The sequence below is a fragment of the Clarias gariepinus genome, chromosome 11 (genome assembly GCF_024256425.1).
Source record: "Clarias gariepinus isolate MV-2021 ecotype Netherlands chromosome 11, CGAR_prim_01v2, whole genome shotgun sequence".
Classification (NCBI taxonomy): Eukaryota; Metazoa; Chordata; class Actinopteri; order Siluriformes; family Clariidae; genus Clarias; species Clarias gariepinus.
In genome coordinates, this window is record NC_071110.1 from 12,596,156 (window position 1) to 12,619,737 (window position 23,582).

At 36.2% G+C, this 23,582-nt stretch overlaps 1 protein-coding gene across 1 annotated transcript in view; it reads left to right on the forward strand.

The window, feature by feature from the left end:
* Positions 1-315: 315 nt before the first annotated feature.
* The window catches only part of ptgir (prostaglandin I2 receptor), a 28,462-nt gene continuing 5,195 nt past the window's right edge, over positions 316-23,582 (forward strand). The window contains exons 1-2 of the mRNA XM_053506757.1: positions 316-764; positions 1,188-2,054. Coding sequence (XP_053362732.1) covers positions 1,218-2,054 — 837 coding nt within the window. The 5' untranslated portion in view covers positions 316-764; positions 1,188-1,217. The remainder of the gene's footprint in view (positions 765-1,187; positions 2,055-23,582) is intronic.

Here is a 23,582-nt window from a genome sequence, read left to right on the forward strand (position 1 = left end):
ATAGGGTCATTGGGTATACCATGGTCATCTAAGTCTACATTAAAATGTATGTCTACACCCCAGGTGAGTAATGAAGAATTGAAATTAGAAAAAAAAAAAGAAAAATTTAATTTTATGAATGCAGCCCTCTACATAGAAATGATGTTAGTGAAGCCCTGAAGAAAATTAGACAGGAGAATATTTCGGTAGGGTAATGACATCATTCTAAGTGGCCGGAGAGAGCAGTAATTAGTAATTATAATGCAGCTCCCTCTTACAGTTTAGCTGCAGAGTGAAGGCACCGGTTCCTCTGCTCTGTCTCTCCTTCCTGTTTCTCACGTCTATACTGTACGACTTGAACACACTGCCAGTCGTTACTGCGAGACCCAGGAAGCAGCAGCAGCAGCAGCAGGAGGCTTCGCCGGTGTTCAAACTTGAATTTCCGACTACAGTTCAGCGTCATTCGCGTCATTCTCCTGCGTAAAAGAAGCAGCGTTAATCTGTTTCCGTGAGAGTTTTTGACGCGAGAGTTATGGAGCTGCTCTTACAGATGTTGGACAAAACGTAACTGAAGAGGAACTCGAGAGCGACTCCGCGCCGCGCCGGGTTTTGTCATCTCGCTCCTCGTGTCGACGGGGCTTTTCCCCCTAAACGTTTTCACCGGATAAAGGGTCAGTCGAAGGACGATTTCTATGGGCGAAACATCTTTAATACAAATCTGTTACCGATTCGGCTGACGTTCAGAGTTTGAGTCACTGAAACAGCAATGGAAACTCCGCTGACAGGTGCGTGTCTCAACTTCTTATCACCGAGCGCGCGCGACAGCGAAACAGCTGGATGTGCTATTGATTTCAGCCTCTGCTTATAAAGTTCAATACTTTTTATCATTAACCAGTGTATACTCCTAACGTGAACCGCTCCTCTTAGTTTATATTAAAAACCATTAGTAGCATTTAATGCCTTCATGTTAGACCTGCTTTTTATTTGCACATGCATTTTTAATATTATAATACATTGCTTTGTCTAATACCGTATTATATAAGTATTTCATTACTTATATAATACATATTTTTCTAATAGAAACTTAAAAAATGCTAGTACATATTAAGTATGTATTTGTAACTCTACAGTATTACAGTACTCTCTTGCAAAAAAAAAAAAAAAGCCTGTTTGTATGTTAATTATGTATTTGTAACTCTATTCCACAGTGTTTCTAGGCTCAGGGTAAGAGCGACTCAATGATGATCACAAACAATACATGTGAAAATGTCACGCACATCCAAGTGCAAAAGACCCCCGGGAACCTGGTGGTCAGCGCCCTCATGTTTCTTGCTGGTGTTGTGGGCAATCTGATTGCTCTGGCGATTCTCGGGTTTCACCAAAAAGAACGACGAACCAAATCTTCTATCTTCTGCATCCTAGTAACAGGACTTGCCGTGACGGATCTGGTGGGGACATGCTTGCTCAGCCCACCAGTGTTTGTGTGTTACGCTCATTCTACATCGCTGGTGGGCTTAATCGGAGACATGCATCTGTGTAAGGCCTTTGCCTTCGCTATGACCTTTTTTGGCCTGGCTTCCATGCTGATCCTGTGTGCCATGGCAGTGGAGCGCTGCCTGGCCATCAGTCACCCATATTTCTACTCCAAGCACATACGGCGCCACTTCGCCAAGGTTGCACTTTTCCTTATCTACCTTTTTGCAGGTGCCTTCTGCCTGCTGCCCATCCTTGGCATTGGCCGTTATAAGCAGTACTGCCCTGGCACATGGTGCTTTATTAAAATGGAGGCTATGGGTGAGGGTGAGGAAGAAGAGAGACGGACACTCGCTTTCTCCCTCTCTTATTCTCTGCTGATGGCCTTTCTCATTGCTATTGTCTTTATCTGTAATGGCTCGGTCATCGTCAGTCTGTGTCGCATGCACCGCAGCCAGCTCACACGCCGAGGTTCTGTGGTCTCGACAGGGCGCAAGAAAAGGCTTAGCACCTGGTTTGGTCAGGGTGAGGAAGAGATGGACCACCTGGTGCTTCTGGCCTCCATGACTATCATCTTCGTCATTTGCTCCTTGCCTCTCACTGTGAGTACACTAACCAGTCATCTTATACTCTTTGCTACTTTGCAGTTAGTTAAATTGAATTAAAAGCAATGAAACATGATTAAACAATGTGCAATAGTCGTAGATGTAATAAAATACTTAATATATATTCTTTTGAGCATTTTTTTTTTTTTTGTATTTTCTGTTGCTAGTACCTGTCTGAATCATGGCAACAATTTTATTAATGAAGCTGAACAACTGGCCGATTCTATTAGCTGTAGGAGATTGCCTTTTGTTTAGGTGACAGTAAATTGTTGCCAGTTGTGAGTTGTTTATTTTGGGAGCATTCAAGTAAACTAAGACACTCTTAACAGTGCATTTCCTTTTTTATATGACATCATATATAAACTACACCCAGAAACAGTCAGGGACAAATGGTTCACAGATGCTTTTGACACCTCGGTACAATGCTACATGAATCACACTGTACTGTATGTGTGTAATAAAGACACACATACTGTACACACACAAATACACACATCGAAAATTCATCTTAATCTTTAAGATCTGCATTAGCTGTATGCGTGTCTTATTGTGATGTAACATTGCATAAGTGATGCTTGAGTACCTGTATGTACTAGATCTAGTCACCTACTTATATGTCAACTCTGTTTAAGCCTTTTATATAGTTGAAATGTTTAATAATGTTAACGCGTTGGCCAAGCATGGAGACTAACTGACTTCCATCTGACTGTCTCTGTGTTGAACTCATTAATTTCATAGACACGAACATATTCTTTCAATCTGTATACTGTATAGCCATTTGCATTATTTTACACATTTTAAATGGAAAATGTTTTCTATTTTAATTGACTATACAAGATCTGAATATAAGATAACTGAATGAGTGTGCTGCACACGCAGATGGAGAGATGGCGGTGCTAAAAGTTGTTTTAAAGAAAGAACAGGAAACATTGTTTACATTTGACTGGCAGTACAGTTCCTAAAATTGAAGTCATCTGGCTGTTATACAGTACAGTACGTATGTGGCTTGGACATTTTATATAGCGCACATATGTTTTGTATTTATGCTAATCATTACTGATTGAAGAGCATCATTTCCAATAAATAAATAGTCCCTGTCTTCATGTTAACTATGTATTGAAAAGGACCACCAGTGATGAAATAATATTGTGCATGGTGACCATTCTCAGTACAGTACTGGCACTGATGTTGTTGTTGGTGGTCTTTCGGCAAGTGGTTGCCACAGTGAGCTATCCAGTCAACAACTTGGCACAGGTTTTACGCCGCATGCCCTTCCTGACGCAACCCTCCCATTTTATCCAGGCTTGGGACCAACACTGCGTTCAGTGGCTGGGGGTTTGGGCACTTGCTGGAAATCGAACCGAGGCCTTCCGCATGGCAGGAGAAACACCTACCACTGAGCCACCAGTGCCCTGATAAAGTAGTTGAAATAGAATGAAACCTAGATCTCTCTCTCTCTCTCCTACCTTTACTGTTTAACTGCTTATCAATGTACTCCAAGTAACTAATATCGTTGCTTGTTATGTAATACCTTGTAGTACATGAATAGGTTAAATCGATATGGGGAACAAAAAACCAGCATCAATAGTTGGGATCTCCTTTTGTTGTGGGGAAACACTATAGTCTTAGTATTATTATGTTGTAAGCAAATATCTGCGTCATTGTAGTGCCTTTACAAACACCAAACACGCACATCAGCCACTTGTTTATTAATTGCTTATTACTACTACAAAGTGTGACCTGGAAATAGTTTAAATTAGTACTACTTTCTAGTACATTTACCAATGCCCCATGGACTGAAGAACATCATTAGATCACTAAAAATATTTACTCATCTGGTGTCCATCACTGTGCTAGGCTTTAAAGATGGTGACAGACTACCATCAAGATTTATAATTCCGAACACCACGAAAACAACTTGCTATTTAGTTGCTTAAACACTTAAGACCAGAGCTAGAGATGACTAGAAAGTTAAAAGAACTCAAGGACTGAAGAAATATAATAAGATTCCTAAACAGTAAATGATGCTCTGCTGAACAAAGGGCGGTAGCAGCTACTGTAAATTACGTAATTTTTACTAAAAAAAATACATTTTCCAAAAAAAAAAGGTATTAATAAAACATATTCCAAGTATTTTTGTTCTCCCTGTGCACAAAATAGGTGATATCATTAATTAGTTATTGTCCATCTGCCTGAAGAGTTGGGCTAATTAGAATCAGCTGCTTAAGTTTAAGGATGGAACACATATGTGGTAGGACTTTTACTTTCTGAAGTTAGAGTATCCACCTCTAAACCTAGGGTATCCATCTCTAGGAATTCTCAAGTGAATTGCGAACCTCTGTGAGAATTTTATGTACATGAACCTTAGGAAGCAATTAAGCACACATATGGTAGATTGAGCAATTGACCCCAGTGTACTGCAGATGTCTTTTTGACTTTTTGTCTAGTCGGATCCAGCAGGTTTAAAGAATAAAGGACATTATACAGAATTTTGTTTGTTGTATAGCAATTTTTATTGCATAAAATAACAAATTATTTGTAGTTTCTTGACTTTCTTTTTTTTTTTTTTTTAAATAAGAATGTTATTATATTTAAATTTCACTTTTTCACTTTTAGCTACCATGGTATGCATGAATGCCTAATGCCAAAACAGCATATTGGCAAATTTCTGTTTTGCCATAAGGCATTCTTGAGTACATCAAAGATATTTTAGCATAATTGCTCACACAATAGATAATAACTTGTAAACATGCTGTGGCAGGATAAATCCCTCCATGGAATGTACCACTCACAGACATGGCAGGTGACATGCTGGGAAAATTCCCAGTGACTCGAAAATGTAGAATTTCAAAATACCGTAGTGACAGTAATGGTCGCGCAAGAACAACGACTGAGCAATAGATCAATTGAAAAAGAAGTGTACAGTACCATATCAGGTTGTGCAAGAAATCCAGTTCATAACCACTGTAAGATGTAGCCAGAAAAATTGTTATTGAGGGAACATGTGGTAGAGCAGTATGGCTTACACCCTCCCACCTCTACATTAGCAAAACCACAGAAAGAATTAGAAAACAGGACAACCAAGATTACAAGGGGGTCCACATATGAGGGCTATACCCAAAGCAATGCAAAAGTGGGCATAACTTTTTAATCAATTGACGTTGGTCAACTCCTACTCTATACAAAGATAATACTTAACATAGTCTCCATTACAAGTATTTGATATGCGTGGTCTTTAAACACAACCCTGAAGTACTTTTTAGCGTGTTTGATGGGTTCCACTATGTGGTTTGTCTTCAATTCTGGGTTGCTATTCCTTCAACATCTTCATCCATCTGTGCACATTTTTTTTATTATGGCTTATAGTCTTTCAAAATAGCTTTTTTTTATTTCTAATCTGTGTAAATTGCTATTTATGGAGTATAAATACTCTTAATCTCTCAGTCTAGGAGACAGTCGACACCCTCCATAAGAAGGGGAAAGCCAATGAAAGGTCATCACTCAAAGGGCTGGCTGTTCAGAGTCCTATCAAAGCATGTTCATGGAAAGTTGACTGGAAGAAAAGTGTGTTAGGAGAAGGTGCACAAGCAAGAGGGATAACCATGACCTTAGAAAAATTGTCAAACAAAGCTTATTCAAGATCTAAGGAAAGTTTCACAAGGAGTGCAAGTGAGGCTGGAGTCAGTGCATCAAGAGCCACAACTGTTGCAATAGTATCTAGCCTTCTGAACCAAAGACATCCTTAGAACTGTCTTATCTGGGCTACAGAGCAAGAAAACCAGACTGTTCCTCTCTGGTCCTTTTTTCAGATTTAGATTTAGGGAAATCTTATCTTTCTTTTGAAAGTAAAGGTCCAGTGATTTCCACACCCTGTGATACAGTAGTTTGGGGTCTACTGTGGTTTTTTAACAAGTCCTAAGTTAACACAGTCAAGCGTTATGGCGATGCCAATTTCCTTTTCCAGCAGGCCTTAGAACCTACCCACAGTGCCAAAACTACCACTATCTATTATTGATGACAATTATATTAGTGCACTTGATTTGCCAGAAAATTCACCTGACCTGAACCCAATCGAGAATCTTTGGGCTGTTGTCAAGGCTGTAGTAATTGTACTGTAGTAATAGATTTAGTGCAACAAGCTATAGCTAGAATTAGAAATATATGTAGCAAACCTTAAATCTTTTGTTTTATTTTAATGCACGGTTATATTTATAACTGGCCAGACACAGCAGCACAGCAATTATCATCACATAAACAAAGTATTTTCATCATTGGGCTGCTTTCTTTTAATAAATAATGCCATACAGCCACAAAACATTAATGGGATGCCTTCCCTGAGAAGAGGAGATATTTGTGGAGATAAGAGGGTATCAACTTAATGCCCAAGGACTCAGTACTGTAATGGTCAGGTGTGCACATACTATACTTTTGGCCATATAAGTGCATATAGAGGTAAACACCTACAGTAAGATGCATTGTATCTGTCATTCCAAGATTATCAAAAGACAGGTATCTAAATCAATAACTTTAATAAGCCTAGTATTTACTAGTTATATTGATACAGTGACTCAACTGAGAGTTGTGCCACCAAGAAATAGTCATATTGGTTGCTTCACACCTTTTATAATCTTTTATTGTGTCTTTATGCCTTCTGAAGTAAACAAGGAAAACAGTTCCACATTTACAACACATTATGCGACATGAACATGATATCACTTTAGCCTACAGGTGTTTTATTGCAGCCTTGAACGTTTGTCATCTGAACCTAATTTATAGCACGCCTGCCGTAGCAGTTGCTGTTTGCTCAACAAACGAACACCTACATTAGCCTTGACTCTTATTGCATAGTACCCTGTACTTTTTGTTATTCGTTTTTTGCAACCAGGGAAAAAATTGTAGTGGACACAGATCCACTAGTTTATGGCACCTGTGGCTTCCTGTGTTTTTCCCCTCGCTTTTTTCCCTCCCTTTATCTGTTTTAAGACCTTTAAAGGTTAAATGTGCATAAATGCTTCTCATCAATAGGACAGGTGGCACAGTTGGCTGGCTTTTTCCAGCGCAAAGACACACACTCTTTACTAATTTACTCTTTTATATAAAGAAAAATGAAAAAACGGTTTCGATTAGTCTGTTAACCTTCGGTTTAACAGTCTACATACAGTACTGTCTTTGTAAAGACATACCACTTGACATACCACTTGCATGGTTAACAACATGTTTTTAAAGCTGTATGTTCATAGAATGCAACATACTGTACAGTGTGCCAACAGATACCAGATGTTTGTACAGGTGATCTGTAGGAGGACGAATAAATTAGGATTAATTAACACGTTGTTTAAATAAAAGGCCAAGCCTTTTTCTAACAATGACGTTTAACAAAACAAATTGTTACCTAGGGACAAACTGTTCCAGCTTATTGAGATCTTTTCAGTGTAAACTTATAGGCTTAAATATGTATTTTAAGGAAGTATTTAATTCACATAGGGATTTCGCATACATGTTTGCATAAGCATTGCTTTTACAGCATTTAATGTTACTGATTACGGTGTAGAAATACACAGGTGGACAAAAAGCAGAAGCCATGTCCTCTACATGGTACACCGTTCTTCTTAATGGTTAATAACTAATATGGTTAATTATTGTTATGACGTGATGATTAAAATCCATCTTAGTACTATCCAAGATAAGGTGATTACTGAAGATGAGTAAATGAATGAGAGATTATTTTTAAGTGACCTTTAATTATGTAACCATAGCACAGAAAAATTAACTACTTTCACTCTAGATGTGTCTCTTTGTTGTTATATCTCTCTGGGCATGCCCATGATGGACAGGCATCCCATCGAGGGTGTCTTCTGGCCTCAATCCAAATGTTGCCCAGACTTTAGATCCATACTGTAGTAACCCTGATCACGGTAAAGCAGAATTAATAGGTGAATGTACAGTATGAATGAAGACTTTAAATTTGAATACTGCAGGCCCAGGTTTCAAAGTCTAAAAAAATCCCACAAGGTTCTGTTTTAAACCCTTATCATGCCTTTTATATACATTCTCTTGTGACACATCCCTGTTACGATGATATACCATTATACTTATCAGTAGGCCAGACAGAAAAGCAATCAACAGCGTAGCTTACACCAGTGTTTTTTTTTTAAGTGCTTTCTTTAAATAGGTAATGTACTACTCATTAATGCTTTTAAAATTGATCAGCCCCTCTTACGGTCCGATCTTACTAAGTGTTGTCTACTTTAGGCATATATCATCAGTATAATCAATATCCGAGTAAATGTATCAGCGTGTAAAGAGCTAAGTATGATAATGTATGAAGTTGTAATGTATGTAATGTTTTTTTTTTTTAATAGAAACCTTTCCTTACTAACTGGTTTATTTTATGCATGATGCAGTATAAGGGTTACCCTTCATATGAAATGTCTTGCTGCTTAGTGTTAAAGTGAATGACACGAGACTTCCTTTTATTGAAAAGCTGGGATCTGGATAAAATGAGGTTAAATGAAAAGACTTGCAGACCTCTTAGACTGCAATCATCTACTGTATTGGTTGTTGATTTTAAGTCTTTTGGGGTTATTGTCAATTGAGGCACCCCAGAGAAAATATTTCATAATGTTCTGGTAAATGGATTTGTATCCTTTTAACTAAATAAATAACCTGAAGAATAATGGCACTGGATCTGCATAAAAGTATAAGAAGGAAAAAAAACAAAAAAAACACTGGAAGACACATTGGTTCAAGTGATTTTCATAACGTCAAAGCGTGCAAAAAAAGGCATTATTTTTCCTGCTCTACAGGAACGCCTGCTCTGTTCACGACTTGGACGTTCCTGTTGCGTGAGTTTTTTGCCGAATCACTCTGTTGATTGAGGAAGGCGACATCTGGTAACGATTTCTGTGATGACATAGTTGGAAGCGGGTTCTATGAACATGCTAACAGAAACCGCTATTTGTTTTACTCATCCATCCATAACCATTCATTTATTCATTCAGTGGGAATAAAAGTAAGGAATAAATGAATGTGTAAGGAATTAAAATAATAATGGGGGGGGGGGTTTCCTAATGTATAACAGCATGTCTCAAAATGTTTTATTTCTCATATACTGTACCATAATGATCTACTAACTAGTTTGTTAAATGGATATTTTAACAATTTATAATTGCATATAGTATTGTGAACAAAATAAGTCAATTACTGGTATTACTTACTTACTTATTGTAGCTAAATTATCATCATTCTCTGACTTATTTTTGAAACGAATAAAACTAAAAAAGCAAAGTTACATCTGACTTTTGTAAACGACTAACACTAGAGACACAATCATTAAAATTAATGTTACAAATACCTTCACAAAACATATGAATGTTTACACTTGAGTGACAGTTCATGATTTTTGTAGCACTGGAAGTGCAGATCTGTTGGTATCTGACTCAGTGCTGGGCTGCTTCCTTTATTTAACAGAGTGATTGCTTGTACTTCGATGGAAAATCGATGACTAATTTTCTTACCTTCTTACTTCTTACTGGTATTAGTAATTGACGGTTATGTTAAGATATTTAATAGCACTGAGATCAGTATTAATGTGACAAATGTATCACTATTGAGGTTAAATGAAAATGAAAGAATTAAAGCTGAGCTATTGTTAATTATAATGTAAACTGTAAAGACAATGTTCAGTTAGGGATCAAGGTGCAATTACTTGAGTTTGATTAATCTAGAAGTCTTCTATTAATGTTTATCTGCTCATCTGCGACCATCTTACCCATAGACTCCTCCCAAAAAACACACACACAGATTGCTCATGTTCTAACGAAACACGTTAGGTCTGTGTATGTGTCAGAATCTTTGAGAATTCCTAAGAAACAACTTACCAGGGAAAAAAAGTGAAACTGTACTTGATATCAATTTATTGGTATCAATTATTACATTTATGGTATACGATTCTATATATGCTATATAAAAAACATATAATTCATTTTTACAAAGGTTTAATGGATTTTAAAGAAAACCATCAAAAACATAAAAAAGTTATAAAATACTGTAAATGTTGTAGATAATATAATTTATATGTAATCAGAAGCTTTTAAGAGTTTCCAAAAATTTATGTTGATGGATAGTGTAATATTTCAGAATAAAAATTATAATCATAAATTATGTTGTTTTAAGGTCTAATTATAAAGTCACACTTCTGTAGATTTAAATCATCTCCACTTCCCATGTCTTGTTTGCCAATTTAATCTTGAAATCATTTACTTTTATAGTTACATAATGAATGTAAACTTCCCTGAGAGTTTAGCTTATCTGAGAGGGGTGTGAAGAGCCTGTTGGCTTTGTTTATTGTCCTATCATTTATGAAAACTTTCTTTGTGTACTTTTATAATGTTTTTTATATTTTCAATACTATTATTATTTTTAAATACTTTAAATACTAAGAAAAAAAAGTATTTTCTATTTCTGGAATTTCCATTTGATAAAGATCACTGTAGGTTTCTTTAGCTGTGAGTGTGTAATGTGTACTGTTCATCAACTGATGCTTATTGATGCATACATTAGCATTTACACTAATAAGTTATAACATTAAAACCACTAAGAGATGGCATTAATAGCTTTTCTTATATTTTTCTTACTTCTTATGACCTGTCGAGGGGTGAGGTTAAGCAACCAATGAACAGTCAGTTCTTAAAGTTGATGTTTCAAAACATATGGAAAAATATAAGTATAATTATATAAGTATAATTAGATACATTAAAGTATATCCTTATAGCAATTATGAGGATCTGAACGACTTTGACAAGGGCTAAATTGTGATCGTTAGATGCCCGGGCCAAAGTATCTCCAAAATAGCAGTTCTTGGTATGCTGTGTTAAGTACTGACTTCAATAATCAAGTGTAAAGTGGACTTTTATGGTCATTTTAGCCATATATAGTACAGTAGGGAATCGGACAAAATGACGTCTTGGACCATTTGCTGCAACATTCAGAAATTAGACAAACATAAAGACATTGGGGAGACACAACATTGTGAACGGTATGTAGCCAGTGTGGATCTGTGCAAATAGACAGAAGGTGTAAACTGTATGGATTCGGGCAAGAAGTATGGATCTACACAAAATGGACTGAAATAGTAAACAGTATGGATCTGTGCAAACAGGCAGAAAGTGTAACATAGATATGTACTCAGACCACTGAAGCCTAGTATACATGTTTAAACTTATTAGTCATGGAAGGATATGAAGGATAGGAGTATATGAGTGTGTATGGATTGTCTTTTATTTGTCCAAGAAAATGTCTCCAAGCAAAGGGGTTGGTGGGTAGGAAGGTTAGAGTAGGAAAGGTTGATAATATATCCTGCAGCCACCAGGACACACTATAGGAGGAAGGGAGCCTGCTGGACGCAATATGATACACCATGCAGTCGGGGCATTGATGTGTATGTTACATTTAACAAGTAACACATACCTGAACATTGATTAGTTTAATCCAAGGATACTCCTCTATTGCTATGGTATTCTCTAATGGCAGTGATCACTTTCAGCAGGATAATGTGTTTTGTTATACATGACAAGGTGATGAATTGATCACCGAAATCCCCAGATCTCAAACTGACCGAGAGGATTTGTGGGATGTGCTGGACAGACAAGTCTGATACATGAAGGCTGCAGCTTGTGGAGTCTACAGTATACCTTGACGAGTCAAGGTTGTTTTGGTGGCACAAGAGTGATCTTTAAAGTAGTATTGTATGTAGGTGGTTTTAATGTTATGGATAATTTGTTTAATAAATATACAGGCAGTCCCAAAAAGCTGGTTTTAAATGCATTTTCCTTACATGAACTTTGATATTTTTCTTTTAGACAAAAATGGATTAGATCCAACCTAGGACCTCTCACCTTTTTTTTCTTTGGGGTTTTTTGGAGGTGATTAGTTAGGATTGGACAAAAACTATTTGCTGCGCTAAAGGAGGAAATCATTTCTGCATGCAACAGTTAATGTGTCATAACATCCGTTATGACAGATTAAATGTTCAACATTCTTGACACAAGCAAGATATTTTTGTTTCAAATTTTATCTATGCATCCAGACTTATGCGTCACCGTTTGTATTATAAGTTCATCGTTTTCCTAATAAGGGCCCGCATGGAGGGGTTTTCTTGCTTTTTAGCTCCCGGCTCCTTCATTCAATCCTGAGCTTAACAACTGTCAGTATTTTACCTGCATCCATATGGGTTTCTCACCAAAACATTGAAGCAGTTGAAGTGACAATGCAAAATTTTTCGTAGATGGAAATGAGTGTATAAATATGGCTTAACTGACCAAGATAAAGCTGTTAATTTATTTAGCTTGTAGCTGTGAAATTGTTATGATATCGTATCCAAATGACATGGAGAAAAAGCTCTTTTCTGTTGCCACACTCAGAATCTTGCTATCTTTACATCTATTTTTTCGGTGAATTATTTGCACCGAAAATAAGCAGCCTAGCACTGAGTCCAATATATATATTATATATATATATATATATATATATATATATATATATATTTGTTCCTTACACAGTTGAGCTGGTAGTGCTGGCATAATATGTGAGGGGTAGATTGAATTGACATGGTTATGATGCTTATGCAATTTGTCCTCTGTGAATTCTTTGAGGTCAAAGAGAGTGTGACTGATGGTTCCTGAAAAGGAACTGTGGAATAAGTGGTGTGTGTTTGTACACGTAGAGCTATTATGGAAACTGACAGCTGCTGTTCCTGAACTTTACTGGCAAATCACGAGTTTGTTCCAGTAAGTAGGCAAAGTGTTACACTCTCTCTCCATACTCTTACAAACACTCAGTGCTGACATATTCACATCTGCACCACTGACTCAACTCAGTCTCCTTAACAGCTGTAATATTTTGATGCCAGGAATCACAACATCTGGAAGTACATGTTGCTCATTTTTAAAGAAATGACTCTCAATACAGCAAAGGTTGACCTCTTTGCAATGTTCTATTGTTTAAAGCAACAATATTAAAAAAAAATAATAATAAAAATAATCACCTAAAAACGCTTACTGTTACTGTATAGTTGTGTTGAACTACTCCAGGCCACAGAAATGTTCTGTCATGAAGCCAGGCAGGATCTAAAGGGGCAAATCCTTTTTCAAAGGTGTGTCCATGTGCCAAGTGTTTCTTCCTCCACAAAGTCACATAACAGGTGTCTACATGTTCTCTTTTTCATTTTTATTATTTCTTTTATTTTTATGGCTTACAGTTTTAAATTATACAGCCGCTGTGTATGCCTTTCTTTTATGAGACAGTTGTATATTTATTTAATGACCCATAGAAAGTGGAGTGGTTTACATGTGTAATATACAATGGTATATATTCAAACGCTGTCTTTCTTGTGTTTATGGCAAACAGAAATATTATGAATTATCTGTGAGAGACTCTAAAATGTTCTGGAACGTTGATATGTATAATGGCATCGTATAACCAAAGCAATGATTAATTGCCTAGTTTAACTTTGCTGTAGTATGTTCCCAAGTCAGTTGTATTTGTTTTACAAATACTGTATACAGAATTATGCATGCAGCACAAAAAAAATAATAATTGTTGTCCATGCATGCTGAGGGCCAAGGGGAGATGTGATCCCTCCGTAATCTAATTCAAAACATGAAATGCACAATACCCATGAAATTTGTGGTTTGAGGTTGAGAATGATGATCTTCACTTTGTAGTGTTTTCATGGTGGTATGGGAAAGTGTTCATCTCTGACCCTCAAAACATCTCAGTAGTCGTTTTGATATATTTGAAAGAAGCCTCACCATTGATCATTCACTGAGGTCAATGCAACTGTACACTCTCATTAATAAGTGCTGGAAATGGTTCTTTAGATCAGTGCCATGAAAAAGAAAAGGAAAAAAAACAAACAAAATTTTTGGTTTTCGAAAGCATTGGTTCTCAAAGTAGAGTTCATAAAACATAGCCAGTGGGGCTGTGATTTTTCTTTTCTTTTTTTTTTTTATTCACTTACAACACTAGCAAGCATAACCCTCAATATCAAAGTTGGATTTATTATTGAACGTGTACCTATAGTTATTTAAGCTTGAATTAGATTATGTGGCCTCGAATCTGCATTGAGGACCCAGATGCCACTGTTTGCCTGATACCTTTTTGGCTTTTTTTATTTCATCCAAGTCAACTCATGTACATTCGTTTGCTTTATCAGCAACTATGCTTCCTCTCTGTCTGAGATACAATCAGCGCTGTTATCAGATTTGGTTCAAACAAAGAACATGCAGAACACGTGTTCTATAGGCTAGGCATGACAATGTTAACCTCTTTATTTAGAATGAAGATCTCAAAGGTGATCAATGTCATTCCACTAATGCAGTGTCTATTCAGTGTTATCAGAATGCTGAAAGGAAATGTAAAATGAACAGAAATGTGTTTTTAGACCAGACTTTTCCAGCACCATGCACACCTAATTTCATACTGGATATCTGATTGATTAATCTGTGCTTTGTAGGCTTTGTTGGCTTTGTGGCACTGCAAACTAGTCGTAGTACAATTCTGTAGTTGGTATCTAGCAACATCTTTGTTGATGATTAAACAAATATTTCATGCCAATCATCATTTATTAATGCTTGGTGTATTTGGGAAGCATTGTGACACTCATACAGTTAACCCTTAAATGGCGGAAAATCATAAAACCTTTTTTTTTGTTGTCATGGTTAATTAAATATAAATTATAATATCTTCTTTTACTTGATCTGAGCAGGTACAACAGCTGCTCAAGCTCTTTATTCCATTTTCCCAGAAAGTAATACTTCATACTACCTTCCCTGAAAGCCTTCTTTTGGCACTTATAATATCTATGGAAATGCCAGTACAAACAAAAGAGTGAACAAAATACCTAACCAAATTAGAAGCTATGGTTCTTAACGATCAGAATTTTGAAGCCATGGAAAGTCCCCGAGCTAATGAAAATCCTCCAGGTCGGCTCTCTTTCCTAAAAGCATGTTGGCTCCTGAAACAATTTCCATCTTGTAACTCCATTATCATGTAAAATGCATTTGGCCTTACAGACTCTTCCTGTGTGGAAGCACAAGGTGATGCTCTGCTCAGCCGCACTGACTTGCAAAACAGACAGGCATTAGCGCGAATCGAACCCTGCTCTGGCTCGAACACATTTCCCTTCATCCTTCCATCGAGACCGGGTTTTGTGTTTCCACCCTGTCTCTTTAGTCCTTTCGACACATTATCGTACGACAATTATAAGAGACAGAGCCAGTGCCCATGCTCATCATCTGGTTGTTGTGCTCAGTGTTAGCTTATTTATGTCCTCTGTGGTAGTGCAGGCGTCATCCAAATAGAAAAGTATTATTGTGAAGCCATTTTATTACACACTCCAAAAAGTAAACCACATGTATGTTTCTTATTTATTTAAAAAGAAATCACTTTCTACCACAAAGTGTTACATACATTTTTAACTACACTATCACTTTCAGCTAACTAGCAGCTAGCCGTCTTGTTTTAGCGGTTACGGACAGATTGCAGTGAAAGGTCTGAAGTTAATCCTCTAACCTCAGTTTATTGTCATTATGGGAAACCAGTATAGTCTAACCAGACGTTGGTAGCTTGGTGCTGCTAAAGGATCTAGCTCAGCTGACATTTGCATGGGTATGACCCGCTTCTGATCATGTGCATGTGGGCAGTGTCACTTCTTTCTTTTACATTTTGAAATCCTCTGTTGTGTTGTCCACGAGTTGATGACTGCAATAAAGTACGTCTAGTGTTCATGCAAGGTCCCCATAATATAAATTAGCTAGCATTCAGTCTGATATGGACAAGAAGGGAGTAAGGGTTTGATGTTGAAATAATTCATTAAAGGGAAGAATTTGGGGTTATTAAATTCAAATAAAAATTTTATTTGTCACATAGACAGTCATACACAGTACGATATGCAGTGAAATGCTTGTACGACCGCCGGTGACCTTAAAAAGAAAAGAAAGCCTATATATAAGGAATAAATATTAATAAAAAGAAATGAAATACAAAAGAAAATAAATGTAACTAGTAAAATAAACAAACTGTACAAATAAGGGGAAAATAATAAAAATATTACAAAATATAGAAATATAGGAATATGGGGGGGGGAATATATATATTTATATATATATATATATAAATTTTAAAATGTTTTAAAGTGGCAAAAACATAGCTTAGCTTGTTCCTAATAACAGACGGAAGGTTACAACCAGTTCAGTGGTTTTAAGGAAGTTTTGGCAATGGCTTCTGTAAAGCCCATATTCATAAATCATTACAATTGTGCTTATCATCCTTTGTAAATTTGTAATAATTCATAGTAAGCTTTTTTTGTTCATAAACTATGATGCCATTTCAAAATGTTTAGAATTTTTTTTTATCATTTGTTAATAAATATTAGAGTTACATTGTCATTGTCATTATTTACAGGTCATTATCCGTTGTGCACACAAACGTGTTACAGTATGCTTTAAAAATTATTCATCACAGAATACTACAGCTTAACAAAGAATCAGTGTCGGCGGTACACTGGCGTAATGGTTAACACTGTGACCTCGCATCTCCAGGAACGAGGGTTAGAGTCCTACCTCAGGTCTCATGTTCTCCATGTGCTTGGTGGGTTTCCTAACACAGTCCAAAGACATTCAGATTATGTTAATTGGCATTTCTAAATTGCCCATAGTTTGTAAAAGAATGCATGCTTGTGCCGGCCATGGATTGGCACCCTATCCAGGTTGTTCCCCAGCTTGTGCCCAGAGTTCCCAGGGGTAGACTGCGGGACTCCTTAATACCTCATAGGACTATTAGTATAGACAAAAAGAAAGAAAGAAAGAAAGAAAGAAAGAGAGAATCATTGCCAACTTACATTTACAGAGTTATAATTATTTATAAGTATGGACTATTTCTTTATATATATATATATATATATATATATATATATATATGTTTGCTTGGTTCATGGGTTGATAACACCACCTAATTAATATTATCTCATATATAACATTAGAAACTTTTACTTAAGTAGTTTTCTTGTGCATACTGTAACACTCTTACACTCCTGTATGGCTGGCATCCACCTCATGGTTGGAAGTGGTCACCTCATGCTCAAACTAGCTTGGCCATTGACATTGTTCACACGTTTATGTATAAACATAGAGAACATAGAAAATCTGCAACTTATGTGATACCTTGACATTTCAGTATAGTGTGTGTGAGCAGTTCAGTTTAGGCTCTGAGTCAGGCTGCAGAATGTAGACTATATTTGATTACAAGCCAGTATCTTTGACATAGAGTAATGCTCAGCGATCTTGTCTGCCTTAAAGGGTCATTTGCACATCAGTGCCAGGAAGTGGTTGCACTTGGGTCAGACTTGGCATAGCACCACTGAGTCAGAAGCAGTCCTAACCTTTTCAAGAAAGGGTGCATTAAATAGTCAGAGTTGCATGCCATTGACTGGGAATCTAGTAAATTCCACAATAAATGATACCAGATTTAGGTAAAACCTACCCTGTCTGGAACGAGGACGAGATAGAAAAGAAAATAATATGGCATGGGAAATGTGTGTGTGTGCGCAAGTTGGTTTAACAAAGGAAATTGACTAACAATGTGTGAAGTTTGCCACACACAGACAGTGTGTAAGTTTTTTTTGTTGTTGTTGTTGTGCGGTGTACAGTAGGTTGCTTGTGTTTGTGTTGCTTTGCGGCAAAGTGTTTTAAAAGGCTGCCGAACATAGGTGCGGCTGTGTGTTATTCAGTAACTATTTTAATTAGACAAAAAAAAACAGTAGTGCATGTCCTCTGGTTTTTCACGTGTAGTGTTAATTACCCTATGCAGACATTATGTCATCCCTGTTTATACAATTTCCTTTACAAATAAAAGTAAATATTTAACAATTATCAATCATTTCTGTTGGAGGGAAGAATTAAATTGTTCATTAGAAATACAGCCGAGATGAATTTCTGTTGTTATTAAGAGCAGATCCGTTTTAGAGTTTACGTTATATATTATTTGCTCATATTATAGTGGAAATATTATGATTTTTCAGGTGAAATTTACAATGTAAAGCAGTTGCGTTTCTACATCTGCTAAATTGATTGAAAAAAAAGGTTAATAATGCATGGCAGGAAAAACAAGAAGAACAAGATGATAAAAGTATTGATTGCCATCTTGTATGTAATTATATAACTCATGTCACTTACAGGAAGACTTACAGGAAGTTTTTTTTCTCTGTCAGAAAAAATATTTCCAAAAGAAGCCCCACCTAAATAAAGTAATGCATCTTGCCACGTCAATGCACAAATATTTTACTACATATAAATACAGCTATTTTACTTCATACATACATTGCTATTATTTATAAGTGTGTATATACAGTGCAAAAATCATCAATTCATTAATCAAAGACAATTCATCAGTCAAATGGCCATAATGGCTGTTAATTATTTGGTGGCAAACAGTAATGAGGGTAAATCTACAGCACATTAATTTAATTTAAAAAACAAAATGAAAACAGCCATTTATTACTTTTTTTATGCAGGGTGATACTAATGTTCAATATTACAAATATTGGTTACAAATATGGGTCATATTACAAATCTTTCTTCTCTTCTTCTCAGGATTGGTGCTTTTTTTTCTTTCCTAAGGAACTAGACTGACATTTTTCACAAAATTCAAGTTTTTACAGATTCAGGATTAAGCGTCAGTAATTCCCTTAATTTTGCACACACCCAATGAACTTTATATCAAAACATTAAGGCGGGAGTCCTGAGGGCTATGGACCGGAGCCAGAAAAAGACGTCTTCAAGTTATGAGAATTTGTTTGGGAGCCGAGCCCCTTTGCTCCCGTGGCTCCAAGCTCACTTAGTTTTGGTTCAATCAGAAAACAAGACATGTCCCATTGGATGTCTCGAAAATCTTTATTAGTTTACACACACACACACACACACGCACACACACACACACACACACACACACACACACACACACATGGCCTATAAAGGAGACGTTTTTACTGTTTTGGAAGGGAAAAAGGCAATGCATCTGTGTGCCCCTTTAATATTTAATATTTAATATTGACTTTAATATTGCCCATACTGTTAAACTGAGAAACGAATCATTGTACTGTACATTTTCCACTAAACAATTAACAATAAGTTATAGACTTCTATTTGAAAAACAGAGTGGGATCTGACTTACACATATGCTTCAAATAGATCTAATATAGTGATTATTTTAATAACCTTGTGATTTCTGATTGTGCACATGTTGTAACACAAATATTTTCTCATTTGTGCTTTTTTTTTTTAAACTGAAGTACGTTCCAAAAGCAGTATTGTGTTATCTGAGACTGCTCTTCCTCCCGTTATCTATTTAGGAGAGCCGAGTGTAGACATGTTAGTCTGGTAATTGTAAACTACCTGGCTTGAACTGGGCACTGTACCAACTAAGATTAGACTGGCCCAATGCATCTGTTTCAGTATGAACCCTAATTTTTAAATGAGCAAATCCAATTGGACAGCCTTTATTACTTTGTCGTGGCCGGACGATGGTTGACGTCATGAACATTATGATATCAGTAAATCATCATCAAAATAAACATAATAGTCAAATAAACGCAAGCAGGTCTAAAAGGTCTGGTGTTGTTCTTGGACGAGATGAGGTGAAACTGCTGTTTGGTTTTCGTGTGTAATTTTATATTCTGTGGAGTAAGCATAATTCACTGTGCAGGAAAATCAGGAGGAAGGAATCTACCTCAAGTAGATAGCAGTTCTTCCCACAAAACTATTTCCAGAGATGCTATTTCTTTGATCATCCTTTAAAAGCACTTTACATGCTTTAAGTAAGCCAAAAGCACTATCTAGAGTCAGCATTACCTACAGTAAGTATAAAAGTTATTGATTGCAATAATCTGTGGAGCTTTAAGATGGTTTGAGTTGGCGTCAATAAAAACAGTTTCTTCTATTGACCTGTCCTTCCATTAAAGCTAGTGCAAGATCCATACCTGAAGAAAATAGTAAAAAAAAAAAATAATTCAACATTAATATACCATAATATACAACATACCATAAACAAAGTGGCATATGATAGAGTTTGGTAATAATCGGAACTGGTTTGTACAAATTGTGTTGGAATATACACTGCCTGGCCAAAAAAAGTCACCAGCTGGATTTAAATAACCAAATAGGTAAGAGCCTTCCACTGAATAAAAACTACGGTGATTAATTTGGTTCAGGTGGCAACAAGTTATTTCACCCTAACTGATGTAGTAAGTAGCTTTGCTTTTCTTAAACAACCATTTTAGAAGACATACTGTATCATGTGACGTGGCAAAGATGTTACTTTGGTTCAGTGGCAAATTATTAGTCTGCAACTAAGGAGCAATCAACAGCTAAGGAGATTGCTAAATTTGTTGAGAGCATAAAGAATGGACCGTGGAGCATTGGGAAAAAGTCAGGTGGTATAATGAGTCCAGATTTCCCCTGTTGCAGAGTAATAGGTGTTTTTTTTTTACGTTATGTGCACAAACAATCTGACAACCTGAACGTATTAAATGACCAGGTTTTTCCATCAAAAGACTTTTTTTTTCTTTCCTGATGGCACGGGAAATTCCAAGATGACAATGCTAGGATTATCAGGCTCAAATTATGAAAGAGTGGTTCGGGGAGCATGAGATATCGTTTACACACATATTTGCCTCAGAGTCCAGACCTTAACCCATTGAGAATCAAGTGTTGTAGAAGACCTTACACAGCAGTCCGACTCTCCAAACATCAATACAAGATCTTGGAGTGAAATTAATAGAACTCTGGTATGAATGTTGTGACATTGCATGAGTTTATTGAAACGATTCACAGCCGTAGTCAAAGCAAAAGGAAATGAAATATTAGTGTGCGACTTTTTTTTTTCAGTATACAGTACAGTATTCTCTGTGAAGGTACTGTATATGAAGTCTAAAACAAATTAAAACTGTTTAATATTGATTTTTAAACATTTTTGTTTTAAGTGAAAGTGGAGAAATGTTAAAATGTAGTAAAAATGTCAAATGTACACAAAATTGATCTTATTGTGTGAGAAATAAAATATGACTGTTTAACCCACTGGACAAACAAATCTTCTCTAATTATAGCTAAATGTAACAAGAAAATTAAATTAAGAAAGCAGTCCTATAATTACCGCAGAAATGGGGGTTGGAAATTTCTCTAAACAGTACATTTTACATAGAATTATTGCTTTAAGGTCCCTTGTGAAATAATGAATGTTGTTTGACCATGGCAGGGGAGCAATGCAACCAAATATGGTTTTAAATTGTGGTCTTCTTATTGTTAACATAAACATTGGTTGTAAAATGTTTTAGTAATGATGGTTGTGTAGTGGTTAACACCATGGCCTTGCACCTCCAGGGTCGAGAGTTTGAGTCTCGCTTTCATGTCTGTGTGCATGGAGCATTTTCTCCCAGTGTTAAATAAGGTTCCTCTAGTTTTCTCCCACAGTCCAAAGACATTCGAAGGCAGATTAGGCTAATTGAAATTTCCAAATTGCCCATAGTATGTGTGTGCGCGTGCCCTGCGATGGATTGTCACCCTATTCAGGGTGTATCTGTCTAGTGCCCAGAGTCGCCGGGATAGGCTCCAGGCCTCCTCAGGCCCTGTACAAGATAAGCGATGTAAAGAATGAATGCGAGTGTCCAGGATTACACTTCTTATAGCTCTAAATGTTTTTTTTTTTTCTTTCCTGGCCGTAATATTTCTATTCATCCTGCCTGCTTGTTTGTTTAACATGATCATGTGCCAGTCAATAAAACTTAATTCCATCTCTACATCCTTATGAAATTCCCTTTCAAAATTAAGTATGCTTCTGTGCACTAATTGGTCTCAAATATTAAATTATATTGGATTTATTATTTGTTCTGCTCATGGTCATGCTGGTCTGTTTCTGTTTAGTTATCTATTGCTCTTATACAGTAACATGTTTGCAGGTGCTTGATAGACATATATAAGTTGGATGCAAATGCATTGATTTAATTAAAATACACAAGGCAGAATTGTTGTATGGGAAAGGCATTGAAATAGGCACCAGACATCTTCAATAACCATATTAAGCAGAATGATACAGTACCATGACTATAGAATACCTTAATTGGCACTGCGAAAGAACAATGAAGCTGGATTCGCAACTTCTTTAGTTGCAATATATGACATAATTCATTAGAAAAATAACAAAGAAATAAATAATGAATACTATATATTTACACACTATGTGTGCAACACAGTAAATTAATATGCAGTCAACAGTAGAAGTGCAACTGCTTAACTGTACAAAAAAAAACAATATAGTACAGGAATAGAGATGGGGTCTTTATAAATAACACAATGTAAATAAGAGTAACTTTTTCTTGCTTAGATGAAAGATTTAAGGTAAAACAGTGTATAGTTACGGAGTTTGAACACAAGCAGGATCAGTTCAGACTGCACTGTTTGGTAAACCGATTCCAAGCAGCTATGGCTTGGGGAAGGAGTCTGCATGTGTGGGTGGCTTTGATTCAATCTCTAGATGGAAGGAGGTAAAATAGGCAATGGCATGGGTGGAGTTTCTGCAGATGTTTGCAGCCTTGCGCTGTGCAACTATTCATACCATTAAAAAATTATGTATAATCATTCCATGACCTTCTAAACTTGATGACTCTTTGGTTTTTGCAGTTTTGAGAGAGACAGGTTGTTTTCTGAGTACCAGCTCACAAGGTGCTGCATCTTTGCTATGTGGGCACATACACCGCTATCGGAGATCATTACCATTATGTCATATGCAATCCTTATTATGATTTTATGACTTTGCAATGATTCATGTATTTACAACGCAAAATTGTCAAGGACAAACTTTATTCTTTGGTATTGCACAATGCCATTAATGGTCAGACAGGTACATTAGATTTCTTTAAACTACACTTCCATGCTTAATAGCCATAAGTGCTGAATATACATTTAATGGTTTGTGAGACACATTACATGTAACACTTTATCATACCAATGAGGTGTATGTTAAAGAAGATAAAACTTTATTATATTTAAAATGACAACTATTTTTGCTATAATAATAAATAAATAAATAAATAAATGATAAGAATAGGGTAAAATAATTTGTTGCTTGAAAGGAAGTCATGAATCAAGACAAAGGGTTCTATAGTTCTATAAAATCTATATTTCCAGATAAAATCTACCATCTATCTACAGCTCCATCACAATGCCCAAGTGCAAAGAGGCCTGCTGATTAAGTCTGGTACAAAATCATACTAAACTTTTCCAAACATGATCTACTTCTGCTGATCTGACTCAGTGCTATAGGACCTTAAACCATCAGTCCAAGAAGTTCATAGTTAAAGGTTAGAACAACCACAACAAAGTAGGTCACAAGAACAAACGTGAAAACAGGAAGCTTTTGGGGGCAGTTAAAATACAATACTGCAAATAGGAACAGGATAAGACACTTACTAACCTG